General features: G+C 34.0%; 2 protein-coding genes across 8 annotated transcripts in view; one reads left to right on the top strand and one right to left on the bottom strand.

Annotated features, from left to right (window-relative positions):
* Positions 1-10052, top strand: part of Hnf4 (Hepatocyte nuclear factor 4) — a 242135-nt gene extending 232083 nt beyond the window's left edge. For all 7 annotated transcript variants that reach the window (XM_081756566.1, XM_081756556.1, XM_081756581.1 and 4 more), the window contains one exon: positions 3100-10052. In XM_081756566.1, coding sequence (XP_081612692.1) covers positions 3100-3386 — 287 coding nt within the window. In that variant the 3' untranslated portion in view covers positions 3387-10052. The remainder of the gene's footprint in view (positions 1-3099) is intronic.
* Positions 10053-22394: 12342 nt separating this feature from the next.
* Psf3 (DNA replication complex GINS protein Psf3) overlaps positions 22395-23127 on the bottom strand; it is a gene marked incomplete in the record, with an annotated part of 26383 nt that continues 25650 nt past the window's right edge. Inside the window, 1 exon segment of the mRNA XM_081756543.1 lies at positions 22395-22792. Coding sequence (XP_081612669.1) covers positions 22562-22792 — 231 coding nt within the window.

The raw sequence follows: 23127 nt of genomic DNA, 5'->3' as shown, positions 1-23127 counted from the left end.
TAAACTTTTCGTGTTTACGCAGATTGACCAACTGTAAACGCAAGTAGCACAAAATAATTGGAATTAAAGTTACGCAGTTCTCTAACAGATACCTCCTTTGTGAAGACACTTATTATGTGACGGATAAAAATATCTTCGTGTTAGTGAAATTTAGAGCTATTTCATCACAAGAGTAACCGCTGCCCAATTGATCAAATTAGAACAGTGAGACCTAAAGTGTCGTGGGAGAAAGCAGCAGTTCTTGTATTAGTTAGTCAAGTTGGCGCAAATCATAACATGGCAACTTGACGTTAATTCCGGAATATGATCAGAACAACTTCGTCTATGGTACTGTTGTGTGGGAAGCAACGGGAAATTTCCGTTCTGTTTTTTCCCTACTTTGGCTGCAAATTATGATTCTTTAACAAAGTATTATTTCTGATTGAATTCTAATATTAAATGTGGGTTTTACTAACTATATAACCGCAAAACGAGATTCGTTCAAGACTGGTTTTATTTCACAGAAGAATGTAGCACATGGCAGATGAAAATTTAATTTGTCATTTCTATACTAGAGAGTTGTTTGTATTTAAGGTATGTTTTATATTCAAAATGTGTGCATTGCGTTGTATCGCTGTGATTTATTTCTCGGCTATCATCAATATGCGGAAATTATTCTCGTACTGTTAAGATTAGGATAGGCATTAGATTTCTGGGCTTTCGGCGTATACAGCGACGTTAACCCGTCATGTATGAGGATGACTTCCCTCAGCGATCACACTACCCGAAGAATTGAGAATGGAGAATAGAGAGAGAATGGAGAAAAAAGAAACCGTCCTTGGACCATTATATTTTTTTTCTGTTTAACGTCTCACGTATTTGCCCGTTTGGCTAAGGGAGGCGAATAATTAAGGCAAATGAATGATGATAGAAGAATTAATGAAATGAGAATGTGAAAAGAAACAGGAATACCCCAAGAAAACCCACGGGCACGATGTTGTCTACCACAAACTTACTTGGCCGGGGATCGAACCAGAGACCCCACGGACTAGAGGAAACTGCTCTACCATTGAGCCATGGTGCCCGCCGGGACCATTATGTTAGGTACAGTCCTGTCCAAAATGATTGTCGCACATCTATATGTCTTGTTGTGGGAATATAATTTGATAATGATTTTGCAGAGTACTTTTAATACTGTTACTATGTGTATAATCGGGAAAGGTATATTTGTGGTAAATTTGATAGGAAAAGAATTATAAATACGAAAATTAGAATGAGTAAAACAAAATGATGCTAAGTGGACAATAAATTTTTTTTTCGTTATGTTGTTCTTATTTATTGCTCTTTTGACATGAAATTTACCACATACACTATGTGATCAAAAGTATCCGGACACCTCCAAAAACATACGTTTTTCATATTAGGTGCATTGTGCTGCCACCTACTGCCAGGTCCTCATTATCAGCGACCTCAGTAGTCATTAGACATCGTGAGAAAGCAGAATGGAGCGCTCCGTGGAACTCACGGACTTCGAACGTGGTCAGGTGATTGTGTGTCACTTGTGTCAGAAGTCTGTACGCAAGATTTCCACGCTCCTAAACATCCCTAAGTCCACTGTGTCTGATGTGATAGTGAAGTGGAAACGTGAAGACATGTACAGTACAACAGCGTAAAGGCTGACCTCCTTTTTGACTGACAGAGACCGCCGACAGTTGAAGAGGGTCGTAAAGTATAATAGGCAGACATCTTTCCAGACCATCACACAGAAATTCCAAACTGCATCAGGATCTACTCCAAGTACTATGACAGTTAAGCGTGAGGTGAGAAAACTTGGATTTCTTGGTCGAGCGGCTGCTCATAAGCCACATATCACGCAGGTAAATGCCAAACGACTCCTCGCTTGGTGTAAGGAGCGTAAACATTGGACGATTGAACAGTGGAAAACGTTGTGTGGAGTGACGAATCACGGTACACAATGTGGCAATCCGATGGCAGGGTGTGGGTATGGCGAATGCCCAGTGAACGTCGTCTGTCAGCGTGTGTAGTGTCAACAGTAAAATTCGGAGGTGGTGGTGTTATGGTGTGGTCGTGTTTTTCTTGGAGGGGGCTTGCACCCCTTGCTGTTTTGCATGGCACTCTCACAGCGCAGCCTACATTGATGTTTTAAGAACCTTCTTGCTTCCCACTGTTGAAGAACAATTCGGGGATGGCGATTGCATCTTTCAACACGATCGAGCACCTGTTCATACTGCACGGCCTGTGGCGAAGTGGTTACACGACCATAACATCCCTGTAATGGACTGGCTTGCACAGAGTCCTGGCTTGAACCTATAGAACATCTTTGGGATGTTTTGGAACGCCGACTTCGTGCCAGGCCTCACCGACCTACATCGATACCTCTTCTCAGTTCAACACTCCGTGAAGAATGGGCTGCCATTCCCCAAGAAACCTTTCAGCACCTGATTGAAAGTATGCCTACGAGAGTGGAAGCTGTCATCAAGGCTAAGGGTGGGCCAACACCATATTGAATTCCAGCAGTACCGATGGAGGGCGCCACAAACTTGTAAGTCATTTTCAGGCAGATGTCCGGATTCTTTTGATCACATAGTGTACATGTCTTTGCCCACTATAAACATACTAACATTATAAGAAATACCTGGCGAAATCGTTATCAAATTATATTCCTACACCAACATATTTATAGACATGCGACAATCATTTTGGACATGAGTGTACCATCCCGACAATTGCCTGGTGTAAATGATGAAATCTTCACTCGGGATGGCTGGTCTGCTCGACTGAATGTCCTCATGCTGTTACATAATACATCATAAAGAAGCTCTGTGCTTCAAATTTTCAAATTCGAGAAAAATGGCGGGAATGACTTAAACTCTTCTTAAAGAAACAAGTTGTAGGTGTACTATATATATATATATTTCACTCGCATTTCATTAGTATGTGAGAAACGGAAAAATACGGCAAAAGAATTGGTTTATTGTAGACTTTAGTTGGTCGCGCACGTTTCTTTAGTAGTTATGGTAAGTGAAATAACATTGAAATCTCTTCAATCTAAATAATCACATGTGCACATATAACTGATCTAGTGTGTGTGTGTTCCAGGAGCAACAGCTGATGCGAACGGATCACAAGCGTCAACACCAACAAGTTTTCACAGTGGGTCAACTCCAACAACAACTGCAGCTCCCACGCAGACGAGTTCTGTTTCTCAGATACCATTAACCAACGGACATATGGTATCAACAGCTGCCACCAACGGAACTAGTCAGCCACCAGTTGTTATTCTTAGAGAGATTCCGCGTGAGATATCACTTTCGGACCCCGAAGAGCCATTTCGATTAGTCTCGCATTATAAAGGTGGACAGTTTAAAGAGGAACCAACATTTTGATATTTTGCGCTGTTCCTGCCTTCAAGTGTTCAAGTGTTGCAAAATCAGAGTCTTTGATAATAGTGTTATTTATGGACAGGAAAAAAAATAGTGTCAGGATGGCAACTATATACTTAAAAACTGATGTAACACACTTTATCACTACTTAAAATTAACAATTTCTTGTTTTATTTGCTTATTATTACAAAAATGTGTACGGAACATTCCAAAGAAAAGACAAGTGACTTAAAATCCATCAAAAATATAATTTATTTTGTATTTCCTTTTCTTATTTTTACCTGATGGATTAACGGATCTCAAAATAAAATTTCCTTTTGTGTGAGAAATGTGACACACAAAAGACTTGTAGGTAATATTTTACTAAATAGTTAAGTATCTACGTATGTTTTGTCTTTAGAAAACAACGAAAAAAAAGTCATTTGTTTTCTCTTTATGGTTAAAAAGGTGGTCTCGTTAATTGTTAACGGTTAAAATAATGGTGAACTCGCGAACAAAATTAAGTGAAATTTTGTTGAACATTTTTTTTGTTAATATCTTCAAAACTTGTGAAACAATATTTAATATTTTTCTGCCAAAAAATGAACAAACAAATATTTGTATTTGATTGTCGATACGGATTTTGGGCCGGATTGATGAAGGTGCTTTATTTTTCAATGAAAGAACTACAAAATGGTGCTCATTTGGTTTTATTGAAATGTGTCATAAATTTCATATATTGTGACGTAATTGTGATCTTTTCTTTTGCAACGATTAACTCGTATAATCTATGTATTACCAGACAGTGGCGTATACAGAATTTCAGCAAGTGGAGGGGGTTCAAGTATCCACGTTCATATCGTGTCAAGGTTTTTGTATATATATCTTAGTAGGATAAATGTTTATTGTTTATAACATATTGTTAAGAGGGAGGGAATAAAACCGGAAACTTTTACGTACGCCACTATTATCAGATATATCCAGTTATCAATAAACAATAACGCAGCTGAATAGGACAAGACGTCCTTCGTTAATCCTTTATGGTTTAATTAATTCAGTTTCGAATGAATATATCTTAAAAAAAAAATCTATACTATTTTTTTAAAAGGAAGATCTACAGTTTTTTGAAATTACATATTTTGTCCAAGTGATGGCTGACTACACACCATATACCAAAAGAAATTACCATGCGAATAGGGATTAGGCAGCGTTTTTTTAAATATAACATCGTTTATCCAGCCCTCGTTGATTCGGATCAGATTTGTATACTTTTTTTTTCAAAATTCACATAGATAATAATTTTAAACTATGATAGTAAGAAAGTACGCCAAATATTCGCTTTCTATTTTGATTAAATGTATAGTTTCTGCAAAGATTGTACAATTAATTAATTATGGTAATACTGTACACAAAATGCTTGTTTTCGAGTTTTAAAAAGCACGTCAGTGCTTCATTCAAACGCCATACGTATTTAAAACATAAGACAGTGGACCAATTCTTTGTTAAGAAATGATGTGGAAAGTTACCGTAATAAACGATAATGCCTGCTTATTTAAGGATTTGTTTTGCTTATTACCCATATTATCAGGATTTTCGACTTTCCTGGTTGCCTAGGTCCCAGTTAGGCCGGATAAACGAGGTTATACTGTAATTGTAACACATAAATGTATTTGTTAACTTATTCCTACGCGTGTAGTTCCAAATTAAAACAAAAGTAATGATTCTGATTGTACTTGAAGCAACAGGGCCCTGTTTCACATAGTTACATATTGAAAATGGAACGTTAAACTCTTAAACAATCAATTAATAGGATGATAATAATTACTAAAGATAGTTTTTTTCCTTAAATGTGCGGAAAATTGAGGATTACACTTTAATTTGTATGTGGATATTTTATATTTAATACATTTTCCTCCATTACATTATTAATACTACTACTACTACAAATGCTAATGCTAAAATAACAGTTTAATAAAAGTAATACAAATAATTACTTCTATTAAATTGTTAATTTAGTATGGAATAGGTTTTTCATTGCTTTACGTGATTAATAAACGAGTACACACCTTCTGTGACCCTGTCAATATTTCGCAGTGTCGTTATATGTTACAATATGTTTAAGGCAGGATAGTATTCAGTTCTTATTTTCCACCAACACGTCGTTCAAGGATTGAAAACTCTATCCATTGCTGTTATGTACCTTCAGTGTGCGTTTATATAAATACTGTAAAGTTTATTAATTAAATTGCTAACTAATTCCACGTACATGTAAGAAGTTATTAACAAAAAATTAAGTTCATCAAATTACATTTAACTTTTGAGAAGGAGTAAATAATAATAAAAAGTGCCTTAAAGACATGCATGCCAATGTAAGGGAAATATTATAAACCATGTTACTCAGATATATATATATATATGTGTGTGTTAAACATCGCGAGTTTAAGACAATTGTTAATAAATGTGTACATGTGTATAGTCAAATATGAATTTTAGTATCTAGGCTGTTTATTCTAATTGTATATACAAATATATGTTTATTTTTATATTTTAAAAATATATCTAATTATTGTCCAATACAATGTAATTGAACTCAAACAATTGTGTGTATATAAATATATATAATGTAAAATAATGCAAATGGAATACATGTACATTACTTCAACTTTTATGTATTTAAGGGATTTCTCAGAGAGAGAAATAGTAAGACAATATCAATGAATTAATTTCATCAAGTTTTGATCCTCTTCTACACCAGAATGATTATGAATTCTCTACCGCACGATTCTGTTTGAGAGTCATTGATTGAATTTTTAAATTAAGAAAAAAGTTCTGTTACGAAGTCATAAAGTTATTTTGATAAAGTATTTGTTGACATAGAAATAAGCGGAAAGTTTATTATTGAAAATACATTTATTACCTAAGTATTAATAGTGACGCAACTGAACTTTTACTAGTGTACAGAAGAAAAAAATAAATAAAAGTTTGTCTCTTAATTTTAATATTAATTTTGTTGAATATCTATGTTATTACTGGCACACAAACTTTTTTTTTTTTTTCTATCAAATACGAACTGAATCTAAGCATATGAATCGTATTAAAATGTGATATTATGAGTTTCTAGACGCACATTCCTTTGACACTCAGGTTCCAATTTATGCTAAATACGTATTTGAAGACTGCAAAATTCAGCTGATCGAGTCTGGAGAAATTAATTGTATAACAGAATGTGATACTGAAATAAATACAGATGTTTGGTAAGATTTCTGGAGTTGCTCAGGTCTAATGATCCCACACCTCTGGTAGGAAGAAATCCTTTCCTCTGGATATTCATACACCTCAGAACTTCTGGGAAACTTTCATATAATATGTTATTGCTATATAGCAGTGTACAAAACTACAGAAGATCGTTTCCCATACTGAACGTACTATTTGTGCTATCTAGCGTAACTACTTACAAATTGACAGTTAATTCACAATATTTGAATTTGCAGTTGAAAGCATTACTATAAAAATAACATTTAGTGCCTACCTTACAAGCTGTAGGTACTTGTAAAATTTGTAAGCTGCTACATAATTTGATAGCATTCATATTAAATACTAACAAAAATTCAGAAGTCGATAAACGGAAGGCTTGTAAGTAGGCACTAAACCCAATTGACGATTATTTCCGTGCATAAGGTGTGTTGGTAAACCTTCAACTGTGTTAATACAAATTTGAAAGCGAGTGGAAAAGCTCTTGAGCCATTATTCTTCAAAGACATGACTGTCATAGGCATGAATGAGGGCTTCACTGGTTCAACTCAATATATTCCTGACTTATAATCAACTTGCTAATAATTTCATTATCAATACTTTTCGTAACAGTTGCCAAATCATGTTTCTTTTTTTTTTTTTTTTTTCCAAAGGCACATGATTAATATTTACAAAATGGAGAACACTATAAACGACTTCTAACCAAAATGTCAGAGTAGTAATAATTAATACCGATGAGTTGATGCAAAAATTGAAAAACACACGAGATAATCTAAATGAAATAATAGTGGGTCAGAGCATACAAAATGCTATTAACTGAATTCGCACATTATTTATTCAAAGCACTAAATTTTTTTGTGAGTTTACAATACCTATAATTGAAAACAAAGGTTTGACTCCATCATTACATGTAATTAATACCAGATTTGAACATTTGTATACTAATATTTACTTGGTCTTGAGAAAGATTTCTAAAAGATACTTCCTTTTCATAATTCTATATATATTTTTTTTAAAAAATATTAAATTTGTTAAAATAATTAAAAAGTGACGATTACTTATCTACAAACTGATGTATTACGAAAGGATTTAGAGTATATTACATATTGTAGAAGAAAATCATCAGATTTAAAGTAACATAAAAAAAAGTCATCAAACATAAACTTCTGATTGACTACTTCTTCATTAAAATAAAAAAAGCAACGGCAAAATATTGTGACAATTTTGAACTTGGAAAACGTTTCCGGATACAAGTGTAAACAAATGAAATAGTCACGTTGATACACTGATTTTCGATGGAAATATAAAAGTAACATGTTAGTATGTATGGTAGTGATAAATAATTAGTTTGTTTAACATTAGTGGATGAGTCAAGTAATTTCGTCACTTCCGGAGACCAAAAAAAAAAAAAAAAAAAAAAAAAGCAACGTTCCGAAAGTTACATTTTGCGGTTTTGTACAATATGATTCTTAGTTCCAAAAATCATAGCTCATAATATAATCCACGTGTATTTTATGCAATAAGTTTCCTTACCTTTGGTCTAGTTATTCTTTAAGCTTCTTGTTACGGAAATTTAGATAAAAATTACTGTTTTCTTATTATAATAATTTATAGGCAACACATAAATTTCTTAAACACTTCTCTAGAACGCAGAAAAAACTAGTAATGCTGAAAGCACTGGTTTTAATATGTCATACTTAACTCATCCATTTGATGCTTCGGCCAAAATTTAGATTCTGTTAATGAAAATATAGTGCCTTACAAGAATTCAACAATTCACATGGTTCTTGGACAATAAATATTAACTAGTTTTTATTATTATTATATATTTCTGTTTCTCCGATGATGGTTGCAGGTTACAATATCATCTAGTATTTATTCATGTACTAGCTCTGCCCATAAAGCGTTTAAAGTTATTTGCGGAGAAACAAATAAAGTATAAAATGTTTCATGTGCAGTACCGTACACTACTTGCTAGTTTTGTACTGTATTTGAAATAAATTTTAATCAGTAGTCAATTGCAAATATATAGTTGTGCGGAAGAGGTGGACGATATCTACTGTTAGTGCAAAGTACATTTGGTAAAACTTACATTTTTATTCATGCTTAACCTCTTGCGTTCTTGGTGTCATTTTCCTATGTGCGTGGCTGTAATACCAGGTTTTCATTTAGTGTTCAAAGACTGTCTAGACCGTTATATAGGGCAGAGTTATTGTGGAAGCGCGAGGATAGAGCATTCATATTACTGATTTTTTTTTTTAATATTTGCATTGTGGAACATTTGGACTGAAAAAGGAAAATTTTGATGTTTTGAAGGGATTTTATGCTGCTTCAGGTTGGCAACACTGATCGAAGACAAAGTGTGTTATTTTTTCCGATCTCGAAGTTGCCAATTGTTAATCGTCAAAACAAACACATGGCTTCCTCAGGCTTCTATCTACTGAGACATTTTTTTCTGTCAGTAAGGTGCTGTCACCTAAGGAGAAGTAGTAGAACTAACTCATGCCTTGCATCCCCTAAAAAATTTCCTCATCTCTAGGATTAATACGACCCTTAATAAAGGATACGTTTTCATGACATTCCCATGGATGTCACTGGTATTTTGCAACGGAGTATTTTATAATATCCACATGGATGTCAGTGGAAATATTTCCTCATCTCCAGGATTAATACGACCTTTAATAAAGGATACGTTTTCATGACATTCCTATGGATGTCACTGGTATTTTGCAACGGAGTATTTTATGGCATCTCCATGGATGTCACCGGAACGCAAGGGGTTAATACAATGTTAAAGTATTGATTTTTTTCCACTCATATTTTCGATCGTCATCGGGGACAGTGATAATATACATATAAAAAAATCCTTTGTATACATTTTAGTATGAAGTACAATCATGTTTCTCTGGTTACAGAGTACTTGAATTATATGTTTGGGCTTTGTAGGTCGTCGTATTTGTGAAAATGTTTTGGAGGACTGCAAAGTACCTGGGATAAATCTTGCTGGAAGCAAGCAATATGTAATGTATATATTTACTACTTTTATTATCACCTACGATAATAATGAATATGTGATGAAGATTATTATTTGTATAAAATGGTTGTGAACATATATACAGCATATATATATTTTTTCTTGTGGTCACTTTGTTCGTTTATTGTACTTGTACATATATTTTTTTAAAGTAATTGTCATTTGCCTCTACATATGGTTTGTGTTTATACTTATGTATAAAAGAAAACAGGGTTGATACATTAATGTAGGAAATTTGTTTTTAAAAATAATGTCAAATTTTTATTAAAGACATCTTATGTTATATGTACAGTATAGTTGTTGAGAAATTCTCTTCTTTGTAACAAATTTACAACCAGTTGTCGAGTTTTGCTTTTTGGCTTCCGTTAAAAAGAAATATACATATATTTCTGCTGCTTTGGAAACCAAGAAAGTTTTATTTATTTACTTATTTTTTTTGTGTAGCTTAATAGCGGAAGAGCTTAGTACGTCCTGCCATCTGTTGATCATATTGCCGTCTTATTTACTCTTGTTTCAGTCTTCAAATCAATTTATACTGAAATATGCATTTGGTAAATACAGATATTAAAAAAAAAAAAAAAAAAATGGTCCGAGATGCACGGGACGGCTTTTTTTGTCAGGAAATTTCTCTCTCTCTCTCTTTTTTTTTTTTTTTTTTTTTTTTTTTTTTTTTTTTAACATTTCGATTTTAATGACAATTTAACATAGAAAATGCTACAGCCACGCCTCTCCATCACACTCTAGCCAGATACAACAATTAATTGGACCGAAGAGGACGATGACTTGTAGATCAAGGTGTCGCTATCACGCTTACCAGATCTGGTTATGGTCCTCTGTATGTCGGTACTGTAATTTGAAGATTTACTACGGGAATGCTGTATCTGCGGTGTTTCTTACTGGAAGACGTAAATAATCAACATGCTGAGAAATCAGTGAAGAATTGCACGAAGAATCGCTTCAATTACCATAGTCAACCCAGGTACATACATTGGTGCAGAAAACAATAATTTTATCATCATCAAGATACAAATTCAATGCATCTGTTGGAATCTTGCTTCCAGGAAGACAAATAATTGTGAAAATGAAACGAATTGAAATCTTTTGATTTACGTCCTACTGTCATACCGGCTAGGCTAAAGGAGACGGTGATGATAAATGAATGAAATGGTGGAGTGAAGAAAGTGGAAGGAAACGGGAGAACTCGAGAAACCCCGCACACAGGGTGTTTGTCCACCACAAAGCTCACTTGACACGAGCTGGGATCGAACCAAGGACCCGATGCACCAGAGATAAACGCTCTACCACTGAGCCACCGCGGCCCTATGAATAATTATATTACTTGCTGGAGTACCAACATTTTTTTCGAGGAGTTCTAATGTCCCATTTTGTTTCATGATCCTTTCCATAACAAAAATAAGATGAATTGGATATACGTATATGATTATCACTCAATTCAGACGAACAGAATCTATCTTCCTATCACTAACCTCTTGTTACGATTCGGTGTTGTGGATACGTGCAGTCATATATGATCAATTTCATGATCACTTTCATCAGAACACACATTTGTCTCCTCTTCTTCATCAAGTCACTGCAAAACAACTTTCGTCTCATTTGTTGCCTCTGTCTTCTGGCGTTTTGACGTTTTACTTGTTAGGTATATAGGCGTGCGGTTGGCAACTATTATCCAAACACGCTACTGCAGACAGAATTTATTTCTTATCGACAGTAGACGACAAACAGAAATGCGTTACTGCCGCAACAACAAATACTAAGTACCGAAGTTCAGCTACTAAAATGAGCCACTGTGATAATCAACACAGTATTGCAGATTTGCAACATTAGTGGGAGACAAATGTATCCATGCGCCAAACTCTGGGTTAGAGCATTTATGTTAACATCGAAAAACCAACAATTAGATAAACATTGTGAATTTACTTTTGAACTGAGAGCCAAGCACTATTCAAATATAGAAAAAACCCGGCAAGAGATTTTCTTTGGATTATAAGGAATCTTCGGGATTATCAGAAAGGAATGGGGAAGTGATAAATAGGTTTCCATATTGTTATGACCAAAAATAATTCACAAATGTACAAAAAAAAAGTGGGATAAAGAAGGGCTCATATATTACATAACCTATATGCTATTCATGCCTTATGTTATTACTTATTTTCAAGGGTTATATTTTTATTGTAACAATAGGTACGGTACCTTTATTTTCATTGTTGCGCCTGTATTATCGAGCAGAATCAACACACACACACTAATAATTGTGAAGTGTGTGTATATCGAGAAAGCAGAAGCGCATCTAATGTGTTCAAAACAGTGTATTATATTCTCGCTTCACCAGTCGGTAATGCAAATGTCGAACAAATGTAACGAAACAGATGGTAGAAACAAAATTGGATGAAATTTATGTATTTAACTTTAAAATGACAGATGAAAATTTCTACAAAACAGTTATAAAAAATAGTACACATCATCACGCTGTGTGGAGCTCCAAAAATATGAATAATAGGGCAGTGTCTATAATATCTAATGTTCTGTTTTGTTTTATTTTAATTTAGTTAGAACTAAGAAGTTGCGATAACAATAACATTTAAAAATCTAGTTTCAAATAAGTCTCCAATTACTAGGGATGTACCGATACCACTTTTTCACCGATACCCAATACCGATACTTTTGGACACATTTCTTATATATTATCACAAATTTTGAGCATAATGAAATGATCAACATTGTAATAGGGTATATTAGATATATGGTCAAAATTTGACATTCAAAGATAAAAAGCAGAATTTCATATTGTTACACACAACACAAAAAAAAAAAAAAAAAAATCCTCTAAATTTAATCCAGCTCTCATAAAATAAACTAAAAAAAAAAACAGCAAATACTTATATAGTTTAAACTTAATTCTAAGAGTCAGTGATTGATATTTAGAGTGATAATCAGGCCTCCCAGCTGGCTATTGAAAAAAATATAGGACAGTTTGGTTTATTCAATAAAATATCATGCTCTGAAGCACAGAAAAAAAAAATGTGTTGTAAGAAAAGGCGCCACCCTTCACTCCAATGGGCAACTGGAAACAAGATTTAGATTAATACAGAATAAGAGTATATATATATATATATATATATATATATATATATACACTCTTATTCTGTATTAACATTTTACTTTTTAAACTTAGTAGACCTGCTCTATAGCATTGGAAAAAAGAAACATTGAAATAAATAACTTGAAATAATTACTAACTGGTTCATATTTGCTTTGCTATCTAAATAACTTGAATTCCCCCCCCCCCCAAAAAAAATCACTAAACAAAGCAACGTTTATTATAAAAAATAATAAGTGTAATGAAAAATTTCAATCTCATTAAATATTGAATTATTTGGCCAACGTATTTCCCTCTAAATAAATAATGTAACAGCATTTCATTCTTCATAGCCCTGCGAATTATATATACATTTCTAACAATTGTTATTACAACATCAATTTCAGGACATTTCCACTTCATAAATAATTTCCAGGATTTTCACAATTTTTCTGCTTTCCATGACTTTCAGGACGTTTCCACGAAACACTTTTTATTTCCAGGTTTTCCAGGACGCATATGAACCCTGCATATTATGTACAGCAATATTGGAAGACATTGGGAATACCAACACACCTCAATGCTAAGCCTATACTGCTGCATACACTGCTGAAAGAGAATGCTAACACAGCTTGTGTTATAAGAGACTGGAGCATGATAAGATCCACAGCTAAGCTTCATTGGGGAAGAATAAGTACATAGGAAACACACACACACAAAAGTGGACATAGGATAAGAAAGAGCAAATTAAAGAAAAATAATTGAGGATTAGTGACTAGTCCCTTAAAAAAATGCTACGAGTTATTTAGCATATTGCTAATATGTAGCAATTTAAATCATCACTGGAACTGTCTTTGGCTTGTATTTTTAATAATTCAATCACTGAAAAATATAGGAAATATAGAACAAGATTAAAATATAGAACATATATAGGACAAATATACAGAAATTTCCAAAATATAGGAAAGAAATAGGACAGCTGGGAGCCCTGGATAATGTACTTTGATAGTTACATTGCATTTACTAGTCTCTATTACATGCATTCAGTGGAAGCGATTGGACGTTAAAAGTGGGGCGGGGGAGCAAGATATGGTCTGAATATTTGTATATCAATGTTAGATTTCCAAATTGTTTCTAACACTTTGACGAAAGATTGTATAACTAATAGGATACTATCTTTTTCAGTTAAAATTCCGTGTATCGTATTTCATATTTTATTAAGTAAATTGACAAGAGCAACACAAGTAAGTACTAGCCCTTTGTACTCTTAAACAACGAAAGTGTAAGAAGAGATTCGATTCCTTGCTCATGAACATCTTAAAATTCTGTCTGGAAAATTGTGTGATTTGGCCAGTGGCCACCGGTCACTATTTGGTACCAAAATGTTACCATCTTCTTAGATATTGATCAATACCAATATCATCTCTCTGTGACTTACCATTCTCAAGTTATTGGACCGAAAATTTCCGATTTCGGGAGATTTAAGGAGCCATATCTCGGGAACCGTAAGTCATAGATAGGTGATATTGGTGTTGATCAATACCTAAGAGGATGGTGAACATTTTGTTAACAAATAGTAACCGGTGGCCACTGGTTATATCATTTTCAATATTTTATATCTATCTATCTATCTATCTATATCTATATATATATACGGTGATAAAACGTGACAGCTCAATATAGCTAATTCAACAGAACCCCTAATTAGTGTTGCCAACCATCTCTGAAGAAAATACGTTAAATGACCTTCAGAAATAAGCATTTTTACGCAAAAAATGGCTAGATTTTGAAATGCTAACCTCTAACCCACATTGTAGATTTTAAACCCTTTTTTGTATGTAGGATTATAAGTTATAGTAAAATTTGAAAAGTTGAATTTTATTCGCTAAAGATTAACAAGCAACAATGACTTTAAATTACAATAAAATCCATTAATTACAATAAAACTCATTCGATTTGTGAAAGTCAACAGCCATGTTGTCAGTTGATTTGAAATAAGTCATCATCGATGACGTCGCAGCTAGCCGAGGCGCTGGAAGAGGATGTACCATCGTTGAATTGTGGATTGGTTATGCAGATTGCCATTGTCCCAATTTTTCAGTAGTACTTCTTTTGGCAGATCATAGTCGTTACAACCAGTGATGAAAATTTTCCGAAAAATTTTCCAATTCATAAAAACATACTCCACTTATTCCTATATCGTTGTTTAGCCGTGAGGCGAGGTGGAAATTTTCTATATTTTTCCGGAAAATGTTCCGTTCTTAATAAATATCAGTGATCAAGTAACAATTCCTCAGTATTCATAAAATTGATTGAAATCATGTATAGAAATGTTAAAAAGTGAAAGATCGTTTAAAGAATCTGAAATTTTTCATGGCTCAGACAATTTTCAGTACTATGTAGGAACAAGTTAAACAAATTTTCATGAATTGAAATATTTTCTGTCTTGTATGGAAAAACTGAAGAACTTTTTATGAGTCGGAAAATTTTCATCATTTTGAAGCAAAAAGTAAAACAACTTTTTGTGAATCGGAAAGTTTTATTGCTCTGTAGAAACAAGTGAAAAAACTTTTCATAATCCGGACAATTTTGGATATTATGTATAGTGATGTTTGGTGGAAATTTTCCACTATATTTAACTGAACATTCAGCTATAAAATTCAATTCCTATGGAGGAAAGTTACACAGCAACAAATTGTCATTTTCCAATTAGCTTTCGGAAACCAGAAAATTTTCTAATATTTCAAGTTGGGAAGTAAAAATATACAATGTTTCTCTTTCTCTCTCTCTCTCTCTCTCTCTGTGTGTGTGTGTATGCAAAGTGCAGAGAACATACATCGAGTTCGTAGAGAACAAATATCCCATTCCAATATTTAAAATTTAACAAGAAATCGAAAAGGAACCTTTGTGAATTTATCAATTTCAGAAATAGAAAATTCCACTATTTCTTCACATGTAGGCCTGCCTATGTAATGAAATAACTACATAAAAGTTCCTTATGAAGATTATTTTTGTAATTGAAAATAAGAATTATTTTATTGTGTTTAACACTCGTAAATCATAATTTCAATATTAGAATTTTATATATCAACATCTTAGAGCAGATATTTATATTGTAAAAATACCATTATTATGTATAAAAATGTATTAGAAATAATGACGATTCGATAGAACAAGTATATATAAAAAAGAAATATGTTTTTTTTTTATTTTGTAAATTAAAATGAAATTACTTGTTACTTTTAAAATGCAGCGTTAATAGTGCAGCTTTTTATGTTTCTTTTATTATTTTATTGGAAGAACAACTAAACAAATCAGCTTCCTTATTAGTTATATTTCACTTTCTCTTCTGAATGAATATATCAATAAATAAATGTTTATTTCCAGGAAATGGTCAGTAGTTGTTTTCATGAGTTACTTAAACTCGAATTTTGGGTAGTCAAAAATTTACAGTAGGCACTTTATATTATATCTACTTATTTATATATGTTGTAGTATGTAAATCTATAAAAGTAGTTAAGCTATTAGAAAACCATCTTATGTGTTTTAAACTGACGAAATCTAATATTGTAAGATCAAAGGTGGATTCTGAGGGAAGAACGTATTGAAGTTTTGAAACATTCTTAAAATGAAGAAACATAGATTTTCACTTCATACTTCATGAAACTTTTCAAGACAATATTTATTACCAATAAATTTTACGGCTAAACAACGATGTAGAAATAAGTGGAGTATGTTTTTATGAATCGGAAAATATTCATGACTTTTAATAAATTGAAATTTTAAATAATAGAATGGGATATTTGTACTCTACGAACTCGATGTATGTTTCTCTGTGCACACACACACAGAGAAAGAGAGAGAGAGAGAGAGAGAGAGTTGAATTGAGTTGATTTTGAATTTAACGTCCCTTTCAGCAGTGAGACTATATTAGACGGGACCAACTGATTAACGTGGAATCCGAACTACATGAGCTCCCGTTGGGAATCGAAGCCAGGTCTTCCATGCCAAAAGCGCGTATACTAACGGCTTAGCAACGAAATAGCTCGCAGAAGAAGAGAGAGAGAGAAACACTGTCTAAACTTTTACTTCCCAACTTGAAATATTAGAAACTTTTCCGGTTCCCGAAAGCTAATTGGAAAATTATAATTTGTTGCTGACTAATTTTCCTCTAGAGAAACTCAATTTTGTAGCTCTATGTGAAGTTAAATATAGTGGAAAATTTTCCACCTAACATCACTATACATAATATCCAAAATTGTTCGGATTATGAAAAGTTTTTTCCACTTGTTTCTACAGAGCAATAAAACTTTCCGATTCATAAAAAGTTGTTTACTTTTTGCTTCAAAATGATGAAAATTTTCTGACTCATAAAAAGTTCTTCAATTTTTCCATATAAGACAGAAAATATTTCGATTCATGAAAAATTGTTTCACTTGTTCCTACATAGTACTGAAAATTGTCTGAGCCATGAAAATCTTCAGATTCTTTAAACGATCTTTCACTTTTTAACATTTCATATATGAATTCAACCAATTTTATGATTGCTGAGGAATTGTTACTTGATTACTGATATTTTTTTAGAACGGAAAATTTTCCGGAAAAATATAGGGGAAAATTTCCCGAAATGGAAAATTTTCCACCTCACATCACTAGTTACAACGCTTCTAATTTCTCCGTACACCTACACGAATCGTCATGATTGATTGTTTTCAAGTAATTAGATATCCTATTTGTTTCCTTTAATAAACTAAAACCATCTCTGTGGCTAGAAGAACCAAACAGTTACTAAATTCGTATAAGAGAACTGTCATTCTTGCAACGAAAAGCGAAAATTAAAATAATTAAAAAGTACGAAACGGGACCGTTACGGGAGTGACATTAAAATTCTTTCTTGAGTAGACAAGTATTGTTAAGTACCTATAAATCTGTGGATGGGGGGAGAGAGAAGAAGAAACAATGATTTGATGGTAATAAAACACCCTCAGTCAAGAGAAATCAATTAATACAATATCAAACATATAATGGCAAATAGGCTTATTTTTTCCTAAAAAATTACATTTGATTTTCAAAGAAAAAAGTAATTTTAGAATGTATTTAACGGCTAATAAAAGAGGCCAAAAATGGCAGAAGAGTTTCATAAAATAAGCTATATTTAAGGCTATAAGCATTTCGTAGATTTCTATGGCTAAATGACACTCCAAATACGCTAGATTTAGCCAAAAATAGGCTAAATTGGCATCACTGCCCCTAATACGCAGGTTCCAAATATGTAAATGTATTATCTATTGAATTTCATGTAAATTTCGAAAACATAATTCTTTTTAAGTTCGTTCTGGCAATGCTCTTCGAGCATTCTCAACTGTTTCTTTCTTGTTTTCTGTTGAAAGGAAAACACAACAAAAAGGGCTTTGCTGCGTCTGCGAAAAGAGCATTGTTGTCTGCTAGTGAAAAAAGAAACATTTTTTTTTCTTTCACCACCAACTTGTAATTGCGGAATATAAATGCTGTAAGCGAAACAATGAAAAATGTAGAAGTTGATTCTTATTACTCTTTTTTAAATCAATATTCCTTACTATTAGAAAGAAGAAATGATAGTCTATTTTAGAAACTGTCGATTTCTGTGCAATTAAAGAATAACTTGTGCAAGACTTTATTGTCCTCCAAAAGGCTAATTTTTGGGCCATTTTCCGTCGCAATTAAAACGCAATTCATGTAGCTTTCTTAACTCCACGGGAAGACAAATAACTAATAGGGTCTACGTACTCACGCCACAGCAAAATTAGGCCTATATGGCACCATTTTTTTCTATGAACCAGTAATAGCCTACGTACAAAAAACTTCACATTTTCATATGAAATTATATACATTAAGGGGTCACTTCAAAAAACGTGTTGGATAAGTGCCCCCTCCTGCCCTCCTAATCGCCGCTCCTACATACATATAATGCAAACGGATACAACCGTTACAAATTTTTATTGTTAAAAAAATTATGCATGGTGAACCAGGTGTTGCCGTGTATACCTTAAAAAAATAAGAGGGTTACACTGAGAAAAAATCTTATTTTGCGTACATAACTTGGACTTACTTTTTGGACTTAACGTACAGCAAACGTATGACTAAAGACGTATGTTTTATAATACTTTCCTTATAAGTGTTTCATCTGTATGTACTTTCTGCATGAAAGAATATAAGCGATCAGAATCTCACATACAAATAAACGTATATCACATACAGCTGACGATGTAACATACGTCTACGTATGTAATATACGGAAGACTGTTAGATGTCAGACATCCTGCAACGGCATGATGTAACACCTAAGGACAGTGCGTATGTAGCATATGGAAAACGTATGCTCCGTACTGATTTCTGTAGTAAGCAAGAGGATACCGTATTTTTGTACAATATACCGTTATCCAGATAATGGATTTTTCTCAGTGTATTTAAGCGAAGTCGAAAACGATAAAACTATTTATTAACTATGAGAACTAATTGTTTTTAAGCAGTAAGTAGGAGAAAATAATGACAAAGTGAGCGTTTTGTGGGTTTCTTCCATAGCATTTTCTTCTGAATCGAAACCTCTTGTCTCGTTTGAGATTCAAATGACGGGTCTGCTATCCTGGCCATGGGCACCCGAAGGGGGGGGGGGGGGGGACAGGGTTGGGCCCAGTCCCTGGTTCACGAAAATGTATACGTAATATAACAAACCACGTATATTAAATACCAGACGTACTGAAATAACCATGGAATGGGACCTTCCTAGAAAATTTTCTTCGGGCGCCCATGATTCTGACAGAGGACCTTTGGCTTTTCTTCACCAATATTTTGGCATGGAGGGACTAAAAATATCAGTTGAGTACGAGTAGTGCAAATCAAAGTCGTACATATGCATAAAGAAATCGATTGTACAATTGATAATAACTTAGGTCAATTTTGAAAGAAATCGATGAAATATAAGTATCACTGTTAATAATAAACAAATTGAAAAGAGTTCGGAATATGTATCGGTAAATATCGGTGTCCATTTGCCGATATCGATACTCCCAAAAGTAGCTGATATCACCGATACCGATATATCTGTGCATCCCTACCAATTACATAAATCCGTTAGTTTTAGTTTTCGTTCTTGCCTTCAGTTCAATATAGCAGTCCTAGTGAAAGACATCATACGCCGTCACCATGTCCATTCGAGTATCTCCTATCGCCAGTTATACAATCTTGCACATCATTAACTATGCAAAATGATGAGTATCGTTATAAGCGAGTGCTGTTATTTTCTCCTGAGTGCGGAACGAAGGTGATCTTGCAAGAAATTGCAGTAGTATACTATATCTACGGTCTGGTCGTGGCGTACATGGTGCACTATTACCCCATGGATGTCATATGTCTTATGCTAATAGTTTTGTTTTTCATTATTTTGGATTTTTTTAAAGTGAATTGGTCTTCTTTGGGACAATGTGCGTGCAATGGAAAGTTTTTTCTTATTTCTTTTTTCGTATTATACAATAATGCATTGTTCTTAGTTATCTCTAAGACCGAAGGATAGTTCCAGGGGTATTTTCTCAGGCAGCTTGCTGAGATTAGTCGAACTGTAATAACAATGAGCCCCCGCTTGCAGACGACGCAATAATAAAAACTGTTGATATTTGAGGTAGTGGAGAATATGATTTTTATTGAAATGCTCTGGATATGAGACTCATAAGGAACCCCTTGAGTGCGAGGTCGGAAGTGCAATGTCTAGTAAGGCTCATTTGGAAGTGTAGTGTGAACAATGATGACAGGAAAAATATTAGCTGCTAATGACTCACCATGTGTATCAGGAGGGCGACAGAAAATACGTGTCCGAGAGGTGCAGAGATCACTTCTATGGGATATATGTATTACACTTCACAAGATGGACATCGTCGACACTGATTAAATGTTCAAAACAAACCATTAACTTGTATCATGAACACCGAATGAAAAATGACGAGCCATGGCGAAGTGCTTGGGAGCTGCAAACTGTTCAGATATGCATATAGAATCATATTGATATAACGGGTGCCATCCCATTCCATCAGTTCTCATCTCCCCGTTATATTACTATGATTCTATATGTATTCTTTAAAAGTGGATACCTAGCTGAACGCCCTGAACAGTTTGTAACTTCCAAGGAGTTCGCATTCGATCTTGATGGTGCGAATATTTGTGATCACTATGGCGCGTCATTTTTCATTTGGTGCTCATGGTGCAAGTTAATGGTTTGTTTTGAACATTTCGTCAATGTCGACGATGTCTATTTTATGAAGTGTAATACATATATCCCATAGAAGATTGATCTCTGCACCTTCCGAACACGTATTTTCTGTCGCCCTCCTGATGCACATGGTGAGTCATTAGCAGCTAATATTTTTCCTGTCATCATTGTTCACATTACACTTTCAAATGAGCCTTACTAGAGATTGCACTTGCGACCTTGTCTGTGCAGCCGAACCTAACTGGACTAACACGTATTAAAGCGGACGTTCCACTTCTGCACACAAAGTGCGTATATTCTTACAGTAATTGTCGACAGTATATTTTAATAATAGTAATATTTTCTTGTGTGCCTCATAACCTGTTGTAAGTATATGCCTAGGTTGTAAAACAGTTACATTGAATAGACTTATGGTACGTATAATTTGCATGAGTTTGATTCTTACGCACGATTTTCCCACGTTAACACTATACGTGAGTGCGAAATTCTTCAGGTTACTTTTTTATCATATTTGATGCTCGAAATCTGGTGTTCATACTCGAAAACCCTACTAATTTCAATTCACAATAAAATCCTGAGGGAAGTGTGGGAAGAAATCACGTAAACCTTATATATAGTGTCTTTTTGTCGGCATTTTCTCTTATATTCTTCATACTAACATTTATATCTTCATATATGGTGCTCTTTACCAGGAACATCTTTCTCAGGTGCCCCAAAATAGCCTTATACACAATGAATATCACTTTCACCTTGCGTAGGACACACACGCTTCCACTTATTGAATTGTCACTTCAAGCATAGTTAATACGAGTGAATCACCCCGGCAAAGAAGTTAACTACATTCCCTCTCGCAGCGGTACACCAAGTCCTCTTCAATATGTAGTGTTGTCACTTTTGCACCTCTGTCATTTGATGGAATATTAACCGTATTGCAATTCTGTGCAAGATGTAGAGTACAGTTTTGTGCCATACCGTTAATAACTCTCAAACAGTTCATCGGCGATTCACCTCCAGCGAGGAAGAAAGAACTGGATTGTGTGGTTGTCAGTTTGGGAACGTCCTCAAAGCATTTCTGTCTTCTCGAAACACTTTCACCCGACGTCCCGCAATGCAGTCCCTGAAAAACAGTCCTGTGCACTCTGACCTTGTACCACTTCAATTTCGATCCATACACACTGCTCTACCTTTGTAAACATATTGTCAGGGCTCTTGAAATCTCTACTTGCACCCCAGAGCATTGCAATATTTGACTGAATAAAACAACTGGGTCTACTCATTGCTCGTCTGATCTTCCGTTATCACCTACTGAACACCTATGGCTATCTGACTCACATGATAGTGTTATTACAACTGCGAGAACAAAACTGTGCATGCATGATGAGGTATAAGCCTTCCAGAAATAAGGTAAAATGAAAAATTTACGGGTTTTATTACATGAATATAAAAGTATAAAATTTCACGTAATTAGAAAACACATACGTCTTTTAAATCAAACTTCATCAATAAATGTAATGGCGTCACAATTTTTTAAAACCAATTTGAGCATTACGAGAAAATCTCTATCGAACTGTTGCACGTTACGTAGCTTCCATCTCTGTCCGTTTTCTCTTTTTGTGGTTAACCACCATTTCCGCTGCTTTGATCTGTCCAGAGCCTTGCGTCAACCACGCATTCAGGTCAGCTCGAGCCTTCTGCCCAATGCGATACAGGTCACGCTCCAGAGAGTCCAATCGAGCAATCAAAGTAGGATCACAGCCCATCACGTTCTGTGACCAGTCCATCACTTGGCGAAACCTTTCTTTGAAGGTCTGTGGATGAAACAAGATATATCATAATTATAGAATGGAATTTAATATTACAGTCTCTCTCCCAACCAGTTTGGTAGGAAGAATAATTGTAATATCTTATTTTAGTACTTTTTCAATCTAACACGCCAACAATATATTTCTTTAAAAAAAATAAATAAATAAAAAAAAAGCCCATATGCAGAACAACGCAGCAAAGAGGTACTTATAGGTTACATAATACAAATAAAGGAGAAACTATTCGTATGAACATAGAATATAAGAACTTACAATATCTTGCTCAACACAATGGCTAACTAGAGGGTTTAAAAAAAAAAGTTTTCAAAAAACAACCCCCT

The sequence above is a fragment of the Thermobia domestica genome, chromosome 1 (assembly GCF_964235325.1).
Source record: "Thermobia domestica chromosome 1, izTheDome1.hap1.1, whole genome shotgun sequence".
Taxonomy (NCBI): Eukaryota; Metazoa; Arthropoda; class Insecta; order Zygentoma; family Lepismatidae; genus Thermobia; species Thermobia domestica.
The sequence above is the reverse complement of the archived record's forward strand: the minus strand, read 5'-3'. Positions and strand labels throughout refer to the sequence as shown.